The sequence below is a fragment of the Bidens hawaiensis genome, unplaced genomic scaffold (assembly GCF_021521415.1).
Source record: "Bidens hawaiensis isolate Kalapana, Puna unplaced genomic scaffold, B.hawaiensis_p1.1 tig00055188_1, whole genome shotgun sequence".
In the NCBI taxonomy this organism is placed as follows: Eukaryota; Viridiplantae; Streptophyta; class Magnoliopsida; order Asterales; family Asteraceae; genus Bidens; species Bidens hawaiensis.
The window spans coordinates 27,380-47,507 of record NW_027499972.1 but is presented as its reverse complement, the minus strand read 5'-3'; the positions used below and the strand labels follow the sequence as shown (position 1 = coordinate 47,507).

The 20,128-nt window shown below is 35.0% G+C and overlaps 2 protein-coding genes across 2 annotated transcripts; one reads left to right on the top strand and one right to left on the bottom strand.

The window, feature by feature from the left end:
* Window positions 1-3,810: 3,810 nt before the first annotated feature.
* Window positions 3,811-4,647, top strand: LOC143600995 (uncharacterized). The gene is made up of 2 exons (XM_077078523.1): window positions 3,811-3,993; window positions 4,069-4,647. Exons 1-2 carry the CDS (start codon window positions 3,811-3,813, stop codon window positions 4,645-4,647), a joined length of 762 nt encoding a protein of 253 aa, XP_076934638.1.
* A 10,337-nt stretch (window positions 4,648-14,984) lies between these two features.
* On the bottom strand, window positions 14,985-19,721 carry LOC143600994 (epimerase family protein SDR39U1 homolog, chloroplastic-like). Its single transcript, XM_077078522.1, has 13 exons — window positions 19,596-19,721; window positions 18,482-18,574; window positions 17,744-17,819; window positions 17,310-17,369; window positions 17,001-17,119; window positions 16,778-16,822; window positions 16,607-16,685; window positions 16,417-16,478; window positions 16,207-16,309; window positions 15,808-15,868; window positions 15,506-15,576; window positions 15,226-15,365; window positions 14,985-15,136 (listed from the first exon to the last, which is right to left on the bottom strand). Exons 1-13 carry the CDS (start codon window positions 19,719-19,721, stop codon window positions 15,020-15,022), a joined length of 1,152 nt encoding a protein of 383 aa, XP_076934637.1. The 3' UTR covers window positions 14,985-15,019.
* Between the last annotated feature and the right edge of the window lie 407 nt (window positions 19,722-20,128).

The following is a 20,128-nucleotide window of genomic DNA, read 5'->3' as shown; positions in this document are numbered from 1 at the left end:
TAGTCGCTGACGCCTTGAGCCGGATGAACGCAGAAGTTATTGCGACGGTCAAGTCTTACAAGTTGGTTATCAATTTGAATTTCTTCAAAGAAATCAGCACGGTGCAGTTAGAAGTGTTGGTAGATGAAGGGTTGATGAAGAAAGAGAGGATTTTTGGGCAGCAGAACGAGTTGATAGATAATACTCATGGTGTAAAGACCAGGTTTAACCGGATGTGGATCCCACGACATGGGAAACTTAGAGGTCGAATCCTAGATGAGGCCCATAAGTCCCGTTACTCGATTCATCCAGGATCCACCAAGATGTATCAAGACTTGAAGAAAGACTACTTGTGGCCGGGAATGAAGAACGAGGTGGTGGATTATGTTAGTAAGTGCATGACATGCTTGCAGGTTAAGGCCGAGCACCAGAAACCGTACGGGAATATGCAGCCACTGGAGATACCGGAATGGAAATGGGAGCACATCACCATGGATTTCATAACTAAGCTACCGTCTACAGATAGAAATCATGATACCATATGGGTGATTATGGACCGTCTGATGAAGAGTGTTCATTTTCTGCCTATACGAGAGGCCATCTCGTCAGAAACATTGGCCCACGTGTTCGTCAAGGAAGTGGTTACAAAGCATGGGTTGCCGTTATCGATTGTGTCAGACAAGGTTACCCGCTTTACTTCAAGATTCTGGAAGAAGTTCCACGAAGCCATGGGAACAAGACTGAACATCAGCACGGTGTATCATCCTCAAACTGATGGACAATCCGAAAGGACTATCCAAACCCTTGAGGATATGCTACGTGCTTGTGTGCTCGACTTTGGAGGAAGCTGGGATGATCATTTGCACTTGGCAGAATTCTCGTACAACAACAGTTATCATTCAAGTATTGGCATGCCTCCTTTCGAGATGTTGTATGGTAGATGTTGTAGAACTCCCATATGTTGGGGAGAAATTGGTCAGAAAGAAATTGGGAGTTTAGAAATGGTGCAATAAACCTCCTCAAGGTTTGATCAGATAAAGGCCAGGATGAAAGCTGCGCAAGATCGCCAGAAGTCATATGCGGATAAGCGGAGACGGCCCATTGAGTTCGATGTTGGAGACCACGTGATGCTTAAAGTCTCGCCTTGGAAGGGAATCATACGTTTTAGAAAGATTGGAAAGTTGAGTCTAAGGTACATAGGACCGTTCAAGATCGTGGCTCGTGTGGGTGAAGTGGCTTACAAGCTAGACCTACCCGAAGAGCTAGAAGGAATTCACTCTACCTTCCATTTCTCTCACTTAAGAAAATGTCTAGCTGACGACACATCCCATGTGCCACTGCTGGACATCGAGGTGGACGAACAGTTGAACTATGTCGAGCAGCCCATTGAGATAGTTGATTGCAAGGAGAAGCAGCTTCGTCGTAAGGTAATTCCCTTGGTGAAAGTGATATGGAAGCACCGTAAGGGATCGGATGCCACTTGGGAGGTCGAAGAAGAGATGCGCAAGTTTTACCCGCATTTGTTTAGTAATCCCCGAAACCTCTTTTAAGGAGGGTAGACTTGTAACATCCAACTTTTGCTAAATAATAAATAACAGAAAGTTTTGTTATTAACTGTGTGTCCTTAAATTAGTTGTGTGTTAAGTGTTTGGATAATATTTGGAATTGGAATTGTGAGTGGGTTATGGGGCCCATAACCCTCTATATATAACCCAACCCCTCCACCCTTCCACCATTTCCTTCCTTTCACAACACACACACACTCAAGAACACACACACTTTCTCTCTACATTCCGGATCGAAATCCGTGTAAGAAGAAGGAAGAATCTCGTATGTAAACACCGTTTAAACAACAAGAACACGTCCAGGTCTACGAGTTAGTCCAGATCCAAACCGAACCCGAAGCAAAAGGTAGGTTTCGGTTAAAATGGTTAAGTTTTAAGTTGGTTTCGACATGCAAACTGATAGGATGATAGATCGGACTGTGAAATGTAAGAAAAACATAAACTTGGTAAGTTATAACCTCACGGGAGTGTTGTAGGACAAAAGATGATGTTCGGGCCATGAAAAACACGGGTATACAAAGTTGGTACGACCCAAAACTCATAAAAAAAGTAGAATCGGGTCCTAAGGAAGAGACTCAGAGGAAAATGGCCTTAAAATAGTGAAATCGAAGTAAAAATGGGTTTTTCGCATGAAAAAGAAATCGCATCGCATGACCATGCGAAGCGAAAAAGTCATGCGAAGAGAAATACTTCCATGCGAAGCGAAAAAGTCATGCGAAGCGAAATACTTCCATACGAAGCGAAAAAGCGAAATACTACCATGCGAAGCGAAATTCTTTCATGCGAATTTCCTCCCATGCGAAACTGTTTAAGTTGCTATTAAAACGTGACCCGATTCATTTTCTGATGCGTTTTTGATAAATGACCTATTAGGGAAAATAAAATTTTTCCAAGCTGACCTGGCAACTCAACCCCAGCCAGGGGCTCTGCCCCTTGGACCCTGCTAGGGGCTACCACCCCTAGACCCCGCTACCAGAGGCGCTGCCCCCGGACCCCCATTAGTTGAGGGTTTCCTTAACTTAGATGTAGGAAGTAGTAGTATTGGATAATTGACACGCATAATGTATTGTACAGTTAGTCTTGCACAACTAATGAAGGGCATTACCATTAACGGCGAGAGAAACCGACTCCAGGTGAGTTCTAGCCCCTTTATATGTTATGTTTTCGGGGCTGTGTGCATATTCCTATGTGGTAGATAATACACTTACTTGATTGGTAAAGTGTATGATACGTGTATGATGGTGAATTGAATGTATTGTTACATAATGATTGTATGAACGAGTATGTATATATATATTTATAACTAGAAGATAGGTAAAGTATGCACGTGTGATAAAGGTATGGTTATTCAAGACAGAAGGGACCAGACCCTCATAATATCTGAGATGATAGGGACCAGACCCTCATAATATCTGAGATGATAGGACCAGACCCTCATAATATCTGTGATGTTAGGGACCAGACCCTTATAATATCTGTGATGTTTAAGATAGAATAGCTTATGGTATACCATAGGGTTTTATGAAAGAAAGTATTTAAGAACGTATGCATGTAAAAGTATGTATGAAAGAACTAATAGTAAATAAGGTATGAATACGTATCTACGGACACGTATGAGTATGGTATGAATGTTATGTATGTTAATTGAATAACTAGAACTCACTCAGCGTAGCTGACTTCTAGTATGCACGCAGGCAAATAGGTTGAGGCAGCTGGCTTGAGGAGGGACACATGGCATGAACGAAAGAGACTGGCATCTACGAAGAAGTGTCATGAATGTTTTAATTAATATTTATGGAAAGACAATTTGTATGTTAAGACAAAAATGAATGTTTTATAATGTGATGTTTGAAGTTTTAAATTATTTCACGAAAGTTTTAATTAACTCTGATTTTAGAACTGTGTTTATGAGTAAATCCAACACCAAAGTAGGGTTACTGGGAACGGGGCCTTACATCTGAGGAGGTGTGTGACGAAAGAGGAAGGTTGGGATATCTTAAAGCATGTTCACGAGGGGTTGACTGGAGGTCATCATGGTGCGCATGCTACCGCACAGAAGGTGCTTGATAGTGGGTTCTATTGGTCGACAATTGTTAAAGATGCGGAAGAGTTTGTGAAGCTTTGTGATGCGTGCCAAAGAACAGGTAATATTTCATCCAAGAATGAGATGCCTCAAAACCCCATACAAATTCTTGAAATCTTTGATGTTTGGGGCATCGACTTCATGGGACCATTTCCCACATCGAACGGTAATAACTATATCTTAATGGCGATTGATTATGTGTCGAAGTTGGTGGAAGCCCAAGCGTTGGCCACGAATGATGCACGAGTTGTTGTGAGGTTTCTTAAGAAGTTTTTCACTCGTTTTGGTATTCCGAGAGATATTATTAGTGATCGGGGAACTCATTTTTGCAATACCGTCATGGAGAAAGCGTTAGCTCGTTATGGGGTTACTCATTGTACCTCTACTGCTTATCACCCTCAAACGAATGGTCAAGTCGAGAATGCAAATCGAGGGGTGAAGAGGATTTTGGAGAAGACGGTTGGGGCAAGTCGGAAGGATTGGTCGGAGAAGTTAGATGATGCGTTGTGGGCATTCCGAACCGCATACATGACTCCGTTGGGTACCAGACCATTTATGCTTGTTTACGATAAATCTTGTCATCTTCCGGTGGAGTTGGAGCATCGTGCTTATTGGGCGTTGAAGACGGTGAATGTCGATCTTACCGAAGCCGCGAGGAAAAGATACTTTCAAATTCATGAATTGGAAGAGCTTCGGGATGCAGCATATTCTCGATCGTTGAACATCAAAGAAAAGACGAAAGCGTTACACGATCGGCGTTTGAAAGGCGGAAAAGAGTTCAAGAAAGGAGATAAAGTACTATTATTTAACTTTCGTTTGAAGTTGTTTGCAGGAAAGTTGAAATCAAAGTGGTCGGGACCGTACTTGGTGAAAGAGGTCTTCCCGAATGGAGTGGTGGAGTTAGAGAATCCAGATAATGGAACGTCTTGGAAAGTGAACGGTCATCTCTTAAAGCACTATCTTGGAGGACCGGAGGAATCTATCGAGGGGGAGGACACTCCTCTCGATCCGTCGCAGTGAATTGTCACACGTGGTTCTTGAGTGAAAACTCAAGTGTAGAGTTTATATATTCTTTCCTATTTTTATTTCTATTTTCTTTTTTCCTTGAGTCACTAACGTAGTTTTTGTAGTTTTTCTTTATTTTTAAGTTTTTATAAGTTTTGAAAGAAGATGGTGTGAAGATCCCCTTGAAGTATAATGCAATAATCAAGTGTGGGGATGAAGCAGCAGAAGCCGTATACTTTTCTAATTATTTATTTGCTTCTTTTATTATGTTGGTTGGTTGGTCTTGTTACATACTTTGAATAATTAAATCTATCAAGTTGATAAGATGAATATTTAGATATTGTTTGTATTGTTGCCGCTTCCGTTCATGTACGAGAGAAAGGAGATACTGGTTGTTGAGCATGTTCGGAGATGGAGGGCACTTATGGAAGAAGACTTCAGCATCATACTTCATGCGCATATTACCAGCTAAGTCTTTTCCTTTTTACTTTGTTTTTATATTTTTTAGTTTTTAATTTTTTTAGCTTTGTTTTATTCTTATTTATTTTTTGTATTTTTAGGTTTTATTTTTAAAATTTTTGAGTCGTGGTTCCGTCCCTGCATTGAGGACAATGCAAATTTTAAGTGTGGGGATAGGAACACATGTTTTTAACTTGTTTTTATATAAAAAAAATTGAAAAATGTCCCTTGAATGTGTTTCTTTTTGCATATAAATGGGAGATGAGGATACCTATCGGGAAATGGTTTTTCAAACTACTAATAATATGATATAGTTAAAGAACACGCACTTAACTTGGGATGTTTCGGTAGGCTCAGCCTTGAGAATGAAAGGGAAGTTTGATAGTTGGTTTTTATCGAAAAATATGATTTTTAGTGGGATACATGTTGAGTCTGTATAAAATACGAGATGAAAGGTCTGCCATACTTAAGCCTCATTTTTAGTTCAATTGTAGAAAATTAAGAATTTTAAAGAAATCTGAATACGCTATCATACGATGCTTGGGTAGGTTTAAACGTTAAAGTATACCGTGTAGCATGTGATATAAACTTAAAAATTGCACTTCTAGCTTTAGTGGTTAACACTTCATAGGCATATGGTTTTATAGCCTTAAATCCTGTGTTGATGGAATGCCTCAGGTTCAGAAACCACGGGTATTGTTACGGTTGTTCATCTGGGTATCTTCGGATATTTAATCAAATAAAAGCTTTTAAGCATAAACCCGCAGTTTACTGCAATCATTACACTCACTTACATCAAGTACAGTGAAGTAAAATCTTGATGATCCAGTGATCATCCCACTGTTAGTCATATGTGGTCCTCTTACTTGCGTCCCATACCATTAAGAACATGATCAACTAGAGACACGACGTATGTAAACCTACAGATGGAAACTTGTAAAATCACGTGTGGTAATGGGTCCGGGGTATTGCTTGATAACGGGGGTATGTCATGTAGTGGGGAACACTTGCTAGTCAGTTGAATAAATTGAACCTTAATCGTATCTAATGGCTGCTTGGTATACTCTGATGTTTAAATTTAGGTGGATAAACAATATCCTTGATCGTCTTAGCTATTTATGAAAAATGTGCAACAATGTTTTAATCTACTATTATGAGTTTAAGTCAAGTTGGGGTGGTTTGATCCGGTAAAATCTAAAATAAAGCGGGTCTTGATTGTGGGTTCCACTAGATTATATAATAAAAATAATAATAATAATAATAATAATAATAATAATAATAATAATAATAATAATTGGATCTTACTTGTCCCGGTAAAGACAAAAGGCATGGGTTTAAGTGGACAACAATATCGGTAATCGCAGTTTTTGTGTTGTTTCTAAAAAATTTTTAAGATAATCTATATGTTTGTTAGACTGTATTTCTCCGATTCTGATCCCGTTGCAATTAGACTTTTTCAGGGACGAAAAAAGGTTAAGTATGGGGATATTTGATATAACGTTTATTATTCGTTAATCCCGTGTATATTTTATTTAATATTTTATTAGTTTTGGTCGGTTTCTCGTAAGATTTGTATACTACTAACTTAGTTTTATGTTTTAGGTTTCGGGTTATAATTCCGGTGAAAAGAGGGAGAAAAACGAGCAAAAACAAGCCAAACTGGAGAACCGACGCGTCAAGAAACGAACCAGGAAGTGAACCGGACCAGCAGAACTAACCAGACCCCCCCCCCTTGGGTCGGTGCGCCACGCGACGAGGGAGGGGAGGCCCGCCGCGCAGCGCGGCGTGGTATGGTGGTGTCCAGACTTCCATAATCTTTGTTTCGTAACCGTCTTAACCTATTTTTGGATCCTTGTTGCCTATATAAAGACCCCTAAACTCACCATCAATCATACCTTAACCCCACATCGGAATTTGGTGAGTTCCAAGGCGACCGAGACGAGTTTCCGACAGCTTTGGAGTCGAAGAATCAGCTGGTGTTGCGCGTATTTGTTGAAGGCGAAGAACACGGGTTCTATCTGTTATTTCTTTCGTTTTCATTATTTTATCACCATGAATTCTTACTTGTTTGTTTCATTTAATTTTAAGATGCTAGGCTAAACGTTATAGACTGCCTAGGCTTATGATGAACTTATCTTGACGTTTTGATTTGATTTGGGATTATTTACGTTATGGTTTTTATGATTTAGTAAAAGATTGTCTATAATTAATTGATGCGTATGGATGCTTAGGATGTTTGATGAGTTTTATTCCATAGTTTTCCTTGATTATTGTTTGTCATATGATAGGATTGCTATTAGGTCAATTACTTTGTGTTCTTGATTATTTTATGATTTGATTTCGCGATAAGATCATAGGAATAATATTGTTAAATAAACCTAAGTGTGCTGCTAATCTAAAATCTGTAAAGTGCTAGATTATTGATAAGTCTTTACTATTTAATCTTGCTAGATTTATTTCTTTGTAAGGATTCCATCTAGGATTGATTATTTATTATTGTTTATCAAATCAATTAAGTATAGTAAATTGTCTTTGATTTCCGCGCTGTAAGGTAGGATTTCGTATAAAGGAACTAAATTATAAACAATTGGGTGACCGTAAGCGAACTTGATTTTTAATACTGATGTGCGTTAAAACTTGTTAGAAATCCATAGGTTTTCTCTTGAAAAGGGTCAAGGTCCTATTTGGGTTTTTTTTAAGTGTCTATTTTCCGATCCCAGTCCATAACTAAATATTTTCCCGAGTCAAGTCATTACTGAAATTTAAGGGAGTCTAGCCTAAGTAGTTTTCTCATCATCATCATCGTATTTTAAATAATAAAATTTGTTTTCGTTTAAATTACTTGTTTTCTTAATTAGTTTTTAATTATTGTATTAAATTAGTATTTTAAAAATCCCCCAAACAAATATAAATAATAAGTCGTGTCTTGTAGTTGAGTCTAATTAGCTAATAAACGTAATTTAGAGAGTCTCGTGGGTTCGATATCTGGACTTACTTAGCTTTACTAGAGTCAATCGGTTCACTTGCCGGTTAGTAGTTTAGTTGAGTTTTAGAGAGTCAAGAGTATTACTTAGTGTTTATTTTTAGTTAATTTAGTTAATAAATATTAAACTACTTCAAGCACATTAAAAACCTAATAGGATATGAAATATTTATGTAATATGGATGTTTTATGATGTTTGTGATGATGTTTGTTAGTTTATTGGTGTATTAGAACATTAGGTTGTCGTATACATGATTATTGATCGAGCTTTGTTGAAATCAGAATGTTGGCAGAATTGTACTCACTTATTGTTTTGACTGTAACTTGATGATAAACGACAATGTTTAATATATTCTTGATTCTAGGATATATTTCGTCGAGTCTAGTTTCCAGAAAGTTATGATTTGTAATTTTTGGAAATACATAAGATAGGTTTTATGATTTTACAAGATTGTGTGTCCAATCTTATTCGGGAAGATGTTTTCTGATCTAACTTCCCGACATCATAACTTGAGATTGACAAAGCCAAATGGGTTGGTTCTACATCTGGAACTTCAACTTTTGAGTTAGGATTCTAACTCAATTGGCCTTGCTTGAATTGGTTTATTTTGGTAGGTAACCATGTCTATACTTTTTGTTATGCAATCTGATGAGTTATTTGTAACCCCCCCCCCCTCCTATGATGATTGATTTATGGTGAATACACAAAGGAAATATATAATAAAAATATCTTGAGAAACCCAATCCAAGCATGCTTCTGTGGTAATATTTGTGGGATTTATTTCTGAGTAATACTTTGTTAAATAAATTAGAATGCACATGCGAAATTCTGTCCTGAAAACTACTTGATCAGATTTTGAAATTCTTGACAATTGCTTGATATTTTGATCATGGTGTGACATAGGACGCATGTTAGAACAACTTAGAACTATCAACATTGATTGCAATCACCAACGAGTCGTCGGGTCAAGTTTATGTTTGTGTGCGAGCCCTTACATGGGTCTAAGAGTCATGTGTTGCTGAGCAGGCTCTCATAACTTAAGCACTTGTACTAGGTAGCAATTAACGAGTCAAGTGCATTCCTTTGGTTTTGAGAAAAGTCTATTACATGCGACACCAGGTGAGTTTATGCTTTTTCCTATTTGTTTTCTGGAGAGAAAACACTAAACTACTTGCGTATACTTGTTTTCTGGATTGAAAACACAAAATATTTTCCTTACTTTTTATTCTAGATTGAAAACACAAAAATTACTTTCGTATACTTGTTTTCTAGATTGAAAACACAAAACATTTTCCTTTTTTTTCTGGATTGAAAACAAAAAACATTTTCCTTACTTGTTTTCTAGATGGGAAACACAAAACATTTGCATATACTTGTTTTCGGGAGAAAACATGGACATACTTACATGCTGGTTTTCTGGAGGAAAATGCGGCGACTTATTCTGGATTTATGTAGTTTCTTATATATCACAATTGTATACTAGATTCCCTCAATCACTTAAAGTCCTTACATACCTTAAACTTTTAGGATGGGATCGCGGGGAAATTTAAGTAGTACTAGTGGGCTTGGAAACCCCACCTGCTATAACTCGACTAGAGGTCGGACGGGTGTAAATTGTCGTAACATACACGCGCCAGTGTTTTGTGATAGACCTTGTAAGAAGGCATGCATACAGTCAGCTTCGGTTCAAACGTCTAGTAGCTTGTAAATGGGTTACTACCCTGGTATATTTGAAAATTGCTAAATCTACTTATACATACACTACTTATGCTACATATACTGCATATACTATACATACTACTTTTTACTATAACTTATGAACTCACCAACCTCGTGTTGACCCTTGAGTATTTATACTTGCCAGGTTACTAGGTAAGTTATGGAGCACGTGCATGCATTTGTTTGGAGTTTCATTATAGAATGGATATTTACTTTACATTGTATTGCTCTCGAATGGGTTGCACATGTTTGAGCATGTAACTATTTGTTTTTAAAATGTTCACATTTACGCTTCCACAAACACAATTTACACTGTAACTGTATTTTCTCATATTAATGAGTGATAATAAATGTTATTTTCATTATTAAATGATTGTTCAGTATGACAAGTGGCTAGATCTTGGTATGTCACGCGCCTTGCGGTAAACCCTGTTAGTAGAAATTTGAGGGTGTGACATTTATCGCGAGATATCGCGATATGCAACCAAAATCTCGTCTATAGGATTTTTTGACTTGTTTTTTCAATGCTAAATCTTCCCTAAACCAACCCAAATAACTAAAATAAAGGATCAAGCAATGTACTCTGATGTTGTAACAAATCCACATTCATTTTCTTGTTAAGCAATCCGAAATCCATAGGTTAATTTATTCGATTTTATCATAATTTCGTGATTCGGTTCCTTAATCTAGATTTTACCAAATAAACGATTTTTGGAGTCTTTTATTTAATTAAAAGACATTCCTAACCCTAAAACATTCCTGCATTATCAACCACTATCATTCCCAAGCTGCTCTCTTTGATATTTTTTATGTTCTTCTTCAAGTTTCATCTTTCGATTTGACTTTCAAGTTTCAAGACACTTTGACCTCGATTATCTCTTGTTTTATTCTTCACTCGGGTAAGTTATCTTCTGTAAAGTTTTAGATTTTTATGTTGTAAACAAAAGTCCTCAATCAATTTCGCAGATTGAGGGAGTTTCAGTGGTCAATTTGATCACGGCCCATTTAAGGGCAAGATATTCAAATCTTTTGACTAATCGATTTTTCTATCTTCTAGTCATAAGTAGCTTTCGTGCCAAAAGACTTTTTTGGCCATCATGAAATTTTGAGTGTAATGGTCAAAACCCGACTCCAGACTAGAAGTTCGGGTTCTGAACAGTACCAGCTCGTTTAAATCTTAAAAATCTCATAACTTGAGTTCTGGATATCCGTTTAAACGTTTCAATTTCAATATTCTCGGTTTGAATTCTAGTTTATTGTCTTCAAGTTTTAGGTTCATTAGTGTCGGCTTAGTCAACGCGTTAAAGTCTGGTTTCTCGTTTTTATTCTTATTATCTCTAAAACTCACCTAATTAATAACGTGAGTAATCACTCCCCTGATTTTTAATGATTTTTAACAATTGTTTTGGGCTTTTATGCGTACCTATTCTTACTTTACATATTATATACTATACACAACTAGCAAACTGTGAATATTGTGTGTTGATAGATTAAATGGTTATCTAATTGTGTAGTTGTTTTACTTTATCGCCTTCGGAGAGGTCTGTCATAATCGTTCTCATTATAGTATGATCATACGACTGTCATAGTAGCCAAAGCCCGATTCGTTGGTCAATGGTCAACTAACACCAAATATTTGCTCATGGTTTGATTGTTGATGCTCACACACACACACACATATATATAGGGGATGGTTCAGTAGAGAAGTGATATTAATATGAGAAGTTAATCTTGACACTTGATTGTGTTTGATCTATGACCATTAATTAAAATGGCAAAAGTGTACATTTTATGTTTAGTATTTAGTTTATTTAGAAAAAAGATAGTTTAGTATTTTATAGTGTACGAGTTATTTTAGGAAACGTTTCTCTCTAGTTTAGATTCCCAATTTTTTAGCCTAATTTCTTTACTTACTTAATTGTCTTAGATATTTTTAAAGTGTATCCAAATTTGAATTATTTGTTTCAAATTTGTTTTTTACGAAGTTTTTTTGGTTAAATTATGTTGGGTTACAAATGATTTGAATTATGCAATGCTTTAAATAATTTTATATAATCCTACGTATATTGGTAAACATGTGTTGGGGTTTTGTTTTATACGGATACTATCCTATGCGAACCGAATAAAACCCTACAATTAATTGGTAAATATGTGAGTGGACAAACTCATAAACATTTATGTAGGATTTAAGACATGTGTTGTGACTGTTAACGAAAATATCAAAGGAATCTTCGACAGATTACAAATGTGTATATCGTAACTAGATTTATTAACCTACACAAAAGAAACATTTTTTTTCCTACACAACCACATGTCATACACATATTTTTTAACATCCTACATAGTTATTACAAAAAACTAATAACTCCATTTGGATTTAGCAACCAAAATATGTAAAGAAAGTTTTATAGACTGCTAAAGTTTGTATAGGTATATTGTAATACAGTTCACCAAATACATATTCATTGTATACAGTTCATCAAATACATATTCATTGTGTAGGTGCTTAAAAGTTAGTGTAGGTATATATTAATTTGGTTCTTCAAATACATATAAATTATGTAGGTTGCTAAAAGGTTGTTTAGGTATATGTGATATGTTTTTTAATGGTTGATTTCATGTATAGGTTGTTTTATGTTAAATGTAGGTGAATGTTTTTACGTCGGTTGTTTCTTGTTATTACACTTTGTCAATCTAATAATCGTGTACCCGATGAATTACATATTTATATTTAATACCTGGTAGTTACAAAATTATAAAGAGAAAAAAGACTTCACAAACGTGTATAAATGGATATGAATTTTAAATATTATTATAATCTTACGCTTCATTAAAACATACATATAAAATGGATACGCAATTTCAATGTATTTCCTGTTTTGAAATGAAAAGGTTGGTATTGACATATGATTATATTAATCGATATATTTGTAACCATATATAATTTTAAATTTAATGTATAAATAATTTAAAACCATTTTGATTTTTTTTATTTAACTAATAATAAATTAATATTAAAACAAAAGAATATAAAAACATGATATGATATTAATTACCACGCATAAAAACAAAAAAAGTGTTAGTGTTAATGTTGTTATGTTTTTTTTATGCTTAGTTAACAACTAGATAAATTAATAATTAAAATAAAGCTAAAACTTCCAATTAAAAACATTAATATTTACCATATATAAAAATTATAACATTTACCATTATGTCCCTGTATTTAATTAAATGGAAAAACAAAAAGGAAAAAACTAATTGGTTGGAATTATTTCTCACACTAGTATCACTTTTCACATGAATTTAACCTTATATATATATATATATATATATATATATAGAAAATGGTTAAAATAAAAATATATTGTTTTCTAGAAAGAGTAGGAATGGGCATAAAATTTGAAGTTAGAAAACTATGTAGCTTAAATCCTAAACTCTAGGAAACTATTTGGTATTTTGGAAACCACCAATCTCAACCACTAGATCCTAGATCAAATGGCCTAGATCTATTCTTACAATTCCTAGAAAACTATTTCTTTTTATTTTAACCCACCCATATATATATATATATATATATAATCATTATCTCAAAACTGGTGATTATCTCACTAAACCTTGTGTTGACAAACATATATATTTTGTAAACATATTGCAGGTTATCATCTGATTTAAAGCAAAAGCGAAGATTATTTAGAGAGACCTTAAGTTATTTTAAATAAGAATTAAAAAAAAGACAATTATGCTTGGTTTTCTTACTTTGAAATATTTAGTTTATTTTGGATTGTTTTGTAATTGTTTGAAACATTGTATACTTGATTTGAATTTTGATAAATAAATTAGATGTTATCATAATAAATTGTATGATAATGTCTTTTGAGATGTGAACCAACGGTTCGCACCCCGGCATTTCGCCGTATATTGGGGTGTGACATACCCTAAATATCATGTGCTCGTTTGTTTTTGTATTTATCAATTCCTTCTTGACCCATCTATTTGAGCCTACTCCCCACTATACAGCATATTCTAATATAATTTTCCTCTTGCCGTGCACACACACACAAACATATACCTTTTCGCCCTTAAACTTTATTTACAAACTTCGGTTCATTAGATTTAGGCCACAAAAGTTTTACTTATATAATTTTTAGCTTCTCAACTTTATTTTCACGTATTTATTTTTCGGCTCATCAACTTTGGTATTAAACTTTTGCCCCAATACTTTTTCCATAACGAACCGAACATATACCAACTGATTTCTCACCATGTTTCTACCACAACGCACAATAGCTTTCAAACATGAATTGCATGTCAAGATTGATAAACGATAATTAACGAGCAATATATGTATAACCGACTTGTATTATAACAAGAAACTAACTCAAAACATATTAAAATAACCATAGTTTGTGATGGTAGTAGTAATGGTGATATCTAACCCTTACTTGTAGATATAATTATATTAGTTAGCCAACTTGCCAATTCATTTATACTAATTGACATAAATGTCCAACCATCAAACTTATAGCCAACTACTTGATTCATTCCCAACTACTTGCATTATGTCCAACTACCATACTTATCGACAACTAACCGTCTAGCCTTTTAATCCCAAACACTAAAATGAGATACTTAGGCCGGACCCAATAGGTCCGACTTGGTTCATTAACAATGGCATTTAACCCGCGTGCGTTTCATTATGTCAGAGAACCCCATATTGTTTATCACGATCATGGGTTGGTCACAGTAGACCCTTCCTACGATGAGACTAACGGTGGTTTCGTTCTTAGCAGACTAATCGCAGTAGTGTTATAGAAACACACGCCATAGATATATGATTATTTACCGCTTCGGAAACACTATTGCTATAACAATAATCAAAATGCCAAAACGAAGTTGATCGAATCATGACAAATTTGCGAACTTTTAATCTTGTCTGATTAACATGAGATATCAAAATCTAAGATCACACCCCGAATATTTATCATCACACTTTAAACAGTTGTAATCCTTTCTTGACAATAATAACAAAATTTCTTCAAGATCATAAATTAAAATGCGTGGTATAAAAACAATTGTAAGGTAAGGTTCAATGATTTATACAAACATATAATAGTAAAATCTTACTTTTAACATTGGTATTTATGTTATAACTTTTTATTTTTCTTTTATGCAATGAGAAAACAAGCCACAAAAATAATTTAAAAAAATGCAGTAATGACCACTTATTAAGCTACAACCTTTTGGGCTAAGATGGCTTTAAGTGCTTCTTTAACGTACGGATATTTGTATGAAAATCCCAACTCTTTAGCCCTAACAGGAACCACCCTTTGACCTTCCAAAACCTAACAAAAAGTCAAATATTAAAGCATGAAGTAACAGCTTGTACCATATGGCACAACCTAGCAATGCAGATAAGTAAATGGCTAATTACCACAGTAGCCCCTTCTCCAAGGACTGCTTTGAGGGCCAAGTCGGGTACGGGTAGCCATGAGGGTCGGCCCATGACTGATCCCAGGTGTTCGCACATCTCGGCTAGCCGAACAGGGTTCGGTGCGGTTCCATTTATAACTCCTGAAAACTAGGGATACGTTAGTAATTCATAATTATCTCTATAATCTTAATAATCTAAAAAAAAACAAACAAATCTTTATTTGGTTGCGCGTTAGGAGATGCTTAAGAGCAAATAATGAAAAACAAGCCAATGTTTTCACCTTTATAAGATGTATTCAATAAGGCTTCATACAACATATTGACCAAGTCATCCACATGAATCCATGAAAACCTGCAACAATCACGCAATAATGTCTATTTAAACTTCAACGTGTTAATATCTAAGGTACATAAATTATTAATTAGCAATGCAACTTTGCAAGAGTCCATAGTTTAGACTTTAGAATGATCAATGCCGTCATAGTTGTCGAAGAATGTTTGGAAATCTTTAAAAAAGTTTGAAATCAAATAAAAAAAAAATTATAAAATTGTCAATATATGTATAGAAGTTAAATAACGGTACCATTGTTTCCCGGATCCCAATGGTCCTCCAGCAAACATCATGAAGATGGGAATCATTTTAGCTGCATAAGTCACAATGTTTAGTAATTTAAGAAATTTCAATACATTTACTTATGAATGACTCAATCCAGGTTACATTTTAATCCTCAGCGGGTAAGATAAAATCAATTTTAAAAGAACTAGGTCAAAAATGGCCGAAAATGTATATTTTCACACATAAACCTCCCAACATTTATTTTGTTCAGAACATTATATTATGACGAATAGTGTTTTTTGAACCAACAAGACTGACTGCAGTAAGTACCCTCAAATTGCTTTTTTGACCCGAACCATTTTTGATCATTACTTAACTAGCTTATGTTAAGTAACAGGAATTTTTCAATGTGCAACAAAATGATACCTAAAGCACCACCATCTTTCCCAAGAACCACACCAATACGAATAAGTGCAAGCCGTACATCCTTATCAACTCCAAGAGCCGCTCCCTCCCATTCTCTGCAAACCTGATTACACAAAAAAAATGTGATCAATAAGCAAAAGGAAAACGATAGGTACATCTAATTAATCAGAATCCAATTAAAACCCATGCTAGAAGATTCTGTTAGTTCACCTCTGCTAAATAATCCTTTCCGGATGGGCTTTGTTCGTCAAAAACTTGAGTTTCACTAGTACCTGAGTTGTAATGTCAGAAAATCATATCATAATTCTTTTATATGCAGGTATATAATTTTGGATATGACACTATTACATTATGTTAATCATGCAAATACAAAAAAAAAGTAAACTTGATAGGAAAATACCATAATAGCCTACTGCTGTTGCACTAACCAAAACTCTTGGTCTTGTATTACTTGGGGAGTTATTTATCAAGTCAACAACCTTCATATTTTGTAAACAGGCCCGTCAACAGTATGCAACAGAAAAAAAGAAAAAAGAAATTGTAAGTTGTTACATGAAACCGGAAACATAACCTTTGAGGTAACTCTAATCCTGCTTTGCTTAATCTCTTTCTTAATCTGCATTAGCAAAAAAAATAAGCATATTTATAGCTAAAGGCGAAATAATTGACACGTCAGCATACAAATTAATGGAATGATGTTTTATCCATTACACAATAAACTGAGAGTAATTTAAAGATAAAAGTTAGGTAAATGTTAATTTACAAAATATCACAATAATTATCTGGTTAATTACCTCAGGAGACCATCTTGTACTAATAGGCAACCCTGCCAAGTTTACAACACCAGTTGACCCTTGAATGCAGTCTTTCCACTCAGGTTCCTCTGCGATTACAATACCTGGAAAATCCTTGACTACAAAAAATAAATGAATATGAAAAAGTGAGAAAAAGATGTTATTTGGTTATCAGAATATACATCATTTAAGAAATGTTTTGAGAAAATGTTATCACTGTTAAGATTGAGAGCACAATGTAGATAACAAATATTAATTGGGTTTTATGAAACGTTTTTGTTAATATTACTCATATCATTACCTTCTTACCAGGAAAAATGGACTCTGCTTTTGATTTAGATCTAGTCAAAACACGAATATTGTGGTTATCTGCAACACAAAGTTTCCTTATTATGACAGAATATAGACGAAAATATCAATTTGATAAGTACAAACTAGCTAGATGAGTAAGCGTGCGACATGAATATCCTGGAGTCATAAACAACATATCAAAACCGTTACATGATTTTAAATATTAAGCCTAATACAGTTTACCATTAGAATAAGAGGCTTGTTCTTTACAAATTTATGATGGAAGGTCAATGTGCAGTATTTCACCATAGTATTTTGGAAACCCTAATATTTGGATCAGAAGTTCAAATATTGAATGATATACAGAATCAGCTAAACCGATACAAGAAAACAGTACATCTTTGACAACAAAATTGATGGCTACATATGAAAGCTAGATTAAATATTCGTACCTTCATAGAGCCTGTGCACCAATTTACTCCCAATAAAACCTGTTGCTCCTGTTATAGACACTGTCATCTGGTTCCCCTGCAACAAAAACCAGTTTTCATTATCTGATGACTAGCCATTGTCCTATGGCTTGTTTCTGTTTAATCAGGTTTTCAAACCTTATATGATAACCTTTATATATGGTGGTAAACTGTTTGGACAAATATATAAGAGAATGAATATGAAGGCAAGAGAAATCAAATGAGCGACAAGAAGAATGCTGTTGGAGTCTGATATTTTCTTATCTTTAAAAATAGAAGCCGCATTTTGACTTTTTTTTAACAGTGTTTGGAACTACCCCCAATACCCGAGTAATCCTTCCTGAGAAGGGATGTCAACTATCCATAAGGAGGAAACCCACCACTTTCGGTAAATCCCCTTGACTCAGGTTTGAACCTGACACCATAAAGACCCCAAACCTCAACCATCACCCCCACGCCATTGGACCAGAAGCCCAATTGCTAGGCATAAAGAAGGCAGCCAACCGAACAGCAATTCAAATAAAAACTCACTCCATCCCTAGCACCAAACTTCTTGTAATTTTTTGAGTAAATACATTGTTCAATTAAGTCTATATTCCAACAAAATGGTATCATTTACATTTTTTAAGCCAAAACAATTTGCTTAAAATTTGCAATTTATATGTGAAATAATTATTTTTCGAGTAATCTACTAATTGTAATCCTTCAATTGTAAACTACTTGATGTGCATCAATTGCAAATACAGAAAATGCATTCACCTGAAAAGGCCCGTTAGCAACACACCAAACTCTAAGTCTTCTGAACTCGCACACCTGAATTCACAAAAAAAAAAAAAAAAAAAAAAATCAATCTCCACCTTACCAATTTGGACAAAATAATTCAAATCGATGGAGAGAAAGAGTACCGAAGTGGGTCGATGAGAAGAGTGAAAAGAAGGCAGAATAGAGCTTCTCCAAGTCAAAACAGAAGCTCCACAGAGCTCCATTTTTTACAGTACAGAGTAGAGTAGTAATGTAATGTAATGTGGCGTTGTGAGGAGGAATTTGTGGAGGTGGTGGCTACGGTGCAGAATACAACGATGGTTGATCGGCCAGTCGTGTTTGCATTTGAACCACACTAAAAAAGATGAATTTATTATTATTATTATTATTATTATTATTATTATTATTATTATTATTATACATCTTAAAAGACCTCTTATTCATCATCCTTTGACTAGAATTTGGGTGTGCATAAATGGAAAAAAACGAAAATTTTAAACAGAAAAACCAAATCAAAATAAAATCCTAACGGTTTTGTTTTAGCTTTTTTTTTTAACACGGTTCTATTTTGGTTTTATAAATGAATTTTATATAGCCACCCCCATATTTGCTAAAACACCGACCAATACGTCGCGTATAGCTCTATACGCGGCCGGCGTATTGGTCGATGTTTCTAGAAAAACACACCAATTTTGTTTTATTATGTTTTTTTTTCTTTGTTTTCTTTTATTTTGTTATTATTATTATTAATATTATTTCTTTATTATTTATTATTATTCAAAATTTGGCAAATGTCGTTAAGTTACAGGGCTTATTTGGAAAAACTGACATTTTGAATTAATTAACGTAACACAAAAGTTTAATGAAATTGCATGTAAGGTTGTGTATCGTTTTGTTTTTTTTTTTTTAATGTTAAATTAATGAAATAAATAAGTCGTTTGGTAAAAGTTCGGTCAAAACAATTAACACATATATACACCAAAACCAGTGTTATATAGATAAAGTATACAAATAAAAGTAAATACAAAAAATAAAACATAAAAATCTACATGCAGGGCCCGAAGTCAAAGACGTCATCGGTGATCCTGACCGCCACGTCGCCAACGTCGTCGTCGTCGTCCTCTGCCCTGCGCTTGGCCCCCGAACCCTCACTGGCGGCATCCACGTCGTCGCTCTGTCTGCGTCTCACGCCAGACATGCTCGCCTCGTGGTCAAAACTGGGAGGGGGTGGCAGGGGCACGGGGATATTGCTCTCCTAATTGCCGTTAGATAGCGAACAATCTAGCTAATCTGGCGCGACATCTGCATCATCCCCCGCTCCGTGCTCAGCGACCGACGCTCAACGGCCTGCAACCTGGCGTCGGTGGTGGGATCTGTAACATTCATCATTTTTCAAACATAAAAACCCGACCCATTTTATTTATTTATTTTTATTTCTATTTTTTTAATTAAGATCCTCATAATTAATGAAACGACAAATTTCATTATCGCACCTACTTATTCTTTTATTTGACGTTTACTACGTATCGCTCGTATTTTTGTCATTCGCTTAGGAGTGTTCGAATGTTTTGGACATCTACTCTTCTTTTTTTTTAGTCCTTAATA

Excerpts from the sequence above, each read along its gene's own strand:
- LOC143600995 (XM_077078523.1), top strand. The coding sequence starts at position 3,811 with ATGGCGATTGATTATGTGTCGAAGTTGGTGGAAGCCCAAGCGTTGGCC. Across the intron at positions 3,994-4,068 it reads AAGCGTTAGCTCGTTATGGG|AGGATTTTGGAGAAGACGGT; the intron begins GTTACTCATTGT and ends CGAGGGGTGAAG.
- LOC143600994 (XM_077078522.1), bottom strand. The coding sequence starts at position 19,721 with ATGTCTGGCGTGAGACGCAGACAGAGCGACGACGTGGATGCCGCCAGT. Across the intron at positions 17,120-17,309 it reads AGCAGAGTCCATTTTTCCTG|TCAAGGATTTTCCAGGTATT; the intron begins GTAAGAAGGTAA and ends TATTTTTTGTAG. Across the intron at positions 16,310-16,416 it reads GAAAGGATTATTTAGCAGAG|GTTTGCAGAGAATGGGAGGG; the intron begins GTGAACTAACAG and ends TTGTGTAATCAG.